This window comes from Oncorhynchus nerka, linkage group LG8 (assembly GCF_034236695.1).
Source record: "Oncorhynchus nerka isolate Pitt River linkage group LG8, Oner_Uvic_2.0, whole genome shotgun sequence".
Classification (NCBI taxonomy): Eukaryota; Metazoa; Chordata; class Actinopteri; order Salmoniformes; family Salmonidae; genus Oncorhynchus; species Oncorhynchus nerka.
Window position 1 is genome coordinate 49359446 of NC_088403.1, and position 6057 is coordinate 49365502.

General features: G+C 39.8%; 1 protein-coding gene across 2 annotated transcripts; it reads left to right on the forward strand.

The window, feature by feature from the left end:
• The first annotated feature begins 56 nt into the window (after positions 1-56).
• Positions 57-4526, forward strand: LOC115133509 (high affinity immunoglobulin epsilon receptor subunit gamma-like). 2 transcript variants are annotated; one of them, XM_029666777.2, is made up of 5 exons: positions 57-281; positions 1836-1927; positions 2704-2736; positions 3122-3145; positions 3249-4526. In XM_029666777.2, the coding sequence occupies exons 1-5, from the start codon at positions 221-223 to the stop codon at positions 3309-3311; spliced, it is 273 nt and encodes a 90-aa protein (XP_029522637.1). In that variant the 5' UTR covers positions 57-220; the 3' UTR covers positions 3312-4526. The 2 variants fall into 2 exon arrangements, with proteins under 2 accessions (XP_029522637.1, XP_029522636.1); XM_029666776.2 differs by having other exon boundaries at positions 67-281; positions 2692-2736.
• The last annotated feature ends 1531 nt before the right edge of the window (positions 4527-6057 follow it).

Here is a 6057-nt window from a genome sequence, read left to right on the forward strand (position 1 = left end):
TCATAGAAAATGGACTGAGCTCGACCACAACTTCCCCCTGCTGCTCTACCCTGGCTTTCTTTGTAACACTGCGTCATCACTACACTTAACCAACGGACTCGTCAGCCCTGCTCAACCGATGTGCTGGTTACTGACTGAGCAGTCTGACGTCCGGTAAAAAGAGCTTGTTGCCGCTGCCTACTGTTGTGGTGTGTCCTGTTGTATCCTTGTTGCTGTGACAATGGGAGGCAGATTCCAGGTTCTTTCAGCTCTTCCTCTGTGGTTGAGCTTTGGCAGCGCTGGTGAGTCTGGAGTTTGATAAGTACAAACCTCTTGATGTTTGGTTGTTGACCTGTGCTATGAAAGTTATTTTTTTTGTGAGATTAACATGAGTTTAACTTTTTGATTAGTATAACTCCCAACTAAATTTGGTCTTCCACTGGAGGAAATATTTTAAAGTCAAGTAAATTTATAAAGTATCATGGTGAGTCCCATGATTGAGATCAGGGCTCATGTCTACAAAGCATTTCAGAGTAGTGCTGATCTAGGATCTGACCATATAATCTTATTCATTATGATCTACAAGGCAAAACGGATCTTAGATCAGCACTCCTACTCTGAGATGCTTTGTCGAAACGGGCCCAGATCTCAGGGAGTCCAGCAATTAACATAGTTTGAGTTACAAATGCCGATACATCACGTTCAAATCTTTTTACTGAAGACTGACTAGTATTTGGAACTCGTCATATTATTTTGGTCATATGAATAATCAACTATTTTGTTGATAGAAACCCTGTAGCGACACGTTTACAATAATTGTTGAAGTGGGCATCATAATTTCTCCTTCCTGAAAGAATTAAGTAAATCATAGCTTTTCCTGTCTGTAAATGGTTTTGCTCATGACTGTTTTAACTTGGTTTTAGAAATAGATTTTTCAGTATAACCAAACGGAGTTTGGCGAAAAAATTATATTGTATATTGGTGTAGTGTAGGTGATTCTGACATTCTCAATATAGAGGGCAAAACGATGTCAGTGGTATGATGAACTATTGGTGTGATGGACCGTGTGTAAGAACTAAAAAAAAGGGGGATAGGGCTCAATTCTTATTGTTTTGGAGCCCTTTCTGGGACCGCAGAAGCAAAGCAGTGGCCACATTGGTCCTCTAACATTAGATACTGAAGAAAGTGATGGCATTACTTTTTCACGCCACTGTATGCACTGACGAAACGTCAGCACTATCTACATGGTCCACACACACGTACACAGAAGCTTACACTATGTCTAAGCATCAGTGTAGGTGTACTGCACCTATATGCATGCATATACAGTACACATTTCAGTGTTCTCCATAGTGTTTTCTTGCACATAGCGTTCTCTATTTAAATCGACAGATGTTTGAGGTTCACAGATATGAGGTAGGGAAACCAAAAGAGATCATAGATAAATCAACCACATCACCCTAGTCCCGCCTTACACAGACACACACACACACCAAACTGATAAAGATAAAATAATCACATTTTCAATTTGAAAACTGAGAGACACTCAATTTGAAGATATGCCTATTTGTCAGAACAGAATGATATTAACCAAGATCATTTTTGACATGTTGTGGATAGGAGTAGGTAGGTACTGTACCAGCCAAACAGGTAAGGAAAGATGACTGAGATCTGCGCGACAGACCGATTACTGGTGGTCACTTGCGATAACTGATAGTCTGGTTGTTTTTACCTACCTTAGTTACTTACATGCACTGTAAGTCGCTCTGGATAAGAGCATCTGCTAAATGACTAAATTGGTGGTCAAACCTCAGAGGACCATCCTGTAAATAGCAGTTCTTCTCCTCTGTCCTCAGCGGCCCTGGTTGAGCCTCAGATCTGCTACATCCTGGACGCCATCTTGTTTCTGTACGGTATCATCCTTACCGTGCTATACTGCAGGATCAAGGTACAGCTGCCTTCTACACTCTAGAAATAGTTTTATACCCTTTCCCCAGATACTGTATATGCCTCATCACAATTATATTGTGGAGATCTACAGACAGTTAATTGGACTTCATTGTATAGTTTCTGATCTGACATGCACTGTCAACTGTGGGACCTTATGTAGACAGGTGTTTCTTTCTGAATCATGTCCAAACAGTTGAATTGGCCAAAAGTGGACTCCAATCAAGTTGTAGTGACACCTCAAGGATGATCCAAGGAAATTGGATACACCTGAGCTCCATTTGGAGTGTCATAGCAAAGGAGTGTGAATACTTATGTAAATGAGATTTCTGTATTTTAATTTTCAATAAATTAGCTAAACAATTCTAAACAAGGTTTCACTGTCATTACGAGGTATTGTGTGTACAGTAGATTGGTGAGAGAAAAACATCTATTGATTCCATTTTGAATTCAGGCTGTAACAACAAAATGTGGAATAAGTCCAACGGTATGAACACCTTCTGAAGGCACTGTAGATCTGAAAGACATGGATAGGTATAAACACTGATCTAAAAAACAATGTTCTCTGCAGTATGACTATGGGTATATAAACTATGGTAGTAGCTCCACCTTGTCCTCTGGAAGGTTAGGTGAAATTTTTCACCATATTGCTTATACCTATCCAAACCCATCCAGTCGTTTCAGATCTGCACAAATGCCTAGAACAGCTTGGGGTTGATTCAGTTTCATCTGTCTGTCTTCTTACCTCTGTCTTTCAACACTCAGTATTTCCCACAGATGGCTCCGGTGACTGGGACAGCAAAGCCAGTGGTGAGAAAGCCACAGTAACATGATCTACACTGTTAAACCCCATTAAACAAGCCCTTATGGCACCCAGATACATGAAAACGAGCCCCTGCAGTTGGCCGGGGATCAAATCAGTGTAATGTGAGATATGCTCCAAACCATTTTCTAGTCCTGTACAACGCAGACAAACACAACTACAGCTTTACAGTCGTTTGGGGGCAGGGAGGGATTTCCTGACAAACATTAAACCTAATAGCTTATTTTTCACACACTTTCTACACAAAAAAAATGCCCCACCTGTACTCACACACAAGCGCACCTTGTTTCAAGATGTTGCATGAATAGTGATTTAGTCATTTTCCTCCGTGTTTGTGTTTTGTAATGGTGTTTCTCTTTCACTCTGACACAGAATGCAGAGGAGAGCATCTATATGGTGAGTTGGTGATGGTGATCTTAGTTGTGTGGAATTTCAATTGTAGGTCCTTGCTTAATTATATTTTTTCTCTCTCTATCTCTCTCTCTCTCAAATATCTCAGGGATTATCTCCTCATTCTGCAGACACCTACCAGACCATTGGTCAGAAGAAAGGATTGCACTAGTCGAGGATGAGTTGAAGAAAGAGAACGTTTGACTCTTTCCATTTGTTAAATCACTTTTGTCTTTCCATGCATTTCCATTGCATCTTATGTATTTTATTTAACAGCTTTTGGGCGAAAATGTAACGTTTTTTTTATTTATTTTTTATTTGCAATTCATATGTGAAAGCCTCCTTTGTATGTTGTGGCATGTGTCTCGAAAGAGAGAGAAACGTGAGAAGAGCAAAAGAGGGAAGAAGTTGAGCAGTGGGTAAAAATGTATTTACGATTGGTTTGACAGTAGCTAGGTTTGCATCCAATTTTCGACAGATTTTCATGTAAATATGATCAAATCTGCATAAAATAATATGCGCATTTTCCCACCAGAAATGTTTGACTGACTTTATGATACAATCCTGTGCGTGACGACGTAGTGCACGTAAAAATATATTTTACGGTTAAATTCCCATGTACCGAATGAAAAATATAATTTCTATCGCATTTTCAACTCTGCTGATAATTAGTCACAAAAACTGTTGCATTGAATAGCAAATGTACCCGAGTTGGTCTTGGCACATGCGCTCTAGCCAACACCTAGCAGATACAGTGCGGGTAGGCTACCTATTATGAGATTATTATGAATAAGAGCGATATTATTTGTATTGGTCAAACCTAATCATCGTTCATTATCTCAATAAGACCCTCGATGTTAATTGTATAGGAGCAAGCAAGCCAACACCTTGTACATTCACCACCCTGTGAAGTTCATAATGTATTTAATCTGTAGCCAAATAAACTGCATGCTTTCCCGAGACGTAGTGGGAGAACCACACAACATATAATTTCATGACCCCCAAATTTACTTCGATATGATGGTTATTATATCAATATTTGCGCAGAAAACGTTTCCACCGCCATTTCTCACCGACATAAAAGTATCCCACCATGTCGAACGAACAAACTGTCTTGTCAGTATAAGATTGTACAGGTGTTGTGTCAAAAATCTCCCCCTGCCAGTACCCCCCCCCCTTCTAATTTCCTTCATTTTGTGGCTAGAGTCAAATACTTTCTGTGGCACACATCAGAGTCAAATACTTTCTATAGAACACATCAGAGTCAAATACTTTCTATAGAACAAACTTCACGTCAGACAACTGAAATTAATAATCAATGTATGTGTGTTATAATTAAACAAAGGAGGGAGTAAAATGTTGGCAAGGAATAAACATTTCAGAACAACTATGGCTGAATTATTATCCTTGCACTTTCAAAAATACTATTCGAATGAGACATGGGAGAGATGACGAATTTTGGCAAAGAGATGTATTTATAAACTAATACAAATCAGTAGCGGATTTAGGAACGGGCGGCATCTTGCAGGGGGCGCGGGCGCTGAAGGGGGGGGTTCTCCCAGGGCGCCATACAAGCTAGAACCGCCATATACACTTGAAACAAATAGCCAAATCGAAAACTGAGTGAAGAGCTGAAATCTCAACTAGCAAGCAAGTCGCAGCAATGACGAACGCGATTCCGGCACAACACCGGCATTTCGTGTTTCCATAGCTAGGTCGTGACTTTTTTCATGCGTCAGGTAATTCATCTGCATGAAATGGTTGGATGTTTAACTTGTTTGTGCAGCCTATGTCTTCTTTGTATGATACTTATACTGACGTTTTTTAGATCCAGCTCGAGAATGATATTTTTTTGTATTTTCAAAACGAACGTCTCATATATATATATATATATATTAACCTTTATTTAACTAGGCAAGTCAGTTAAGAACAGATTCTTATTTTCAATGACGGCCTGGGAACAGTGGGTTAACTGCCTGTTCAAGGGCAGAACGACAGATTTGTACCTTGTCAGCTCGGGGATTTGAACTTGCACAACCTTTACTAGTCCAACGCTCTAACCACTAGGCTACCCTGCCGCCCCATATAGCTTCATTCACCGTTTTATCAAATCATGTACAGTTTTTAACTATTGATATTGGTGTTCTGGGTCTATTGTTGGAATTTTCAAAGTTTCTATGGTGCTTTTATAATACATTCTGATAAAATATCAAACTGGTCTGTGGTAGGTTATTTTGATATTTTCTTTCACACAGTTGATGCATCTAGCTCACGCTATTTCAGAGGCTGATTTCCGTTACACCGAAGCCATGGCAACTGATCCTGGCCCCGGCCACACGCTGTCCGACTCACATCCTCTTTGTGGCCACTGCAAAGTTTCTGTCATGTGTGTGTCTGTGTGCGCGCGGTCTTGTGCGTTCTACCGCCCTAGGTGAGACAAATGTCTTTGCCAATACCCCCTGCGAAACTAGAACAATCACAAGCAAAATTACATTGAAAATAAGTCTAAAATATGTATTTTTCCAGACTTTGAAGTTAGGTTAATTTTAGGTTCCTAATGAAAGTTGAACATACGTATTTTCTGGATGTTGAAATCAGGTTCATTTTCGGTACTGAAAAAAACATGCAAAGAAATCTTAATGAAGAGTAAAGTAGGGTACAATGCAGTACATTATACTGTACTGAACTATACTTTCCTTTACTGTACTCTGCTGTCATCTACTGTGCTGTCCAAACTTGTGAAACAGATGTCGATGATTGGTTCAGATTTGTCCCGGTTCATGGATGTTGAAATCAAGGCCGGTCTGGAATTGAAGGATACAAAACTTGAAACTACTGATTATCATAACAATTTAGCCTACTGGGTGAAATTCCTAGACAGCAGTTGTGAGGAGCCTGATTTTCCATTCCATACTGTC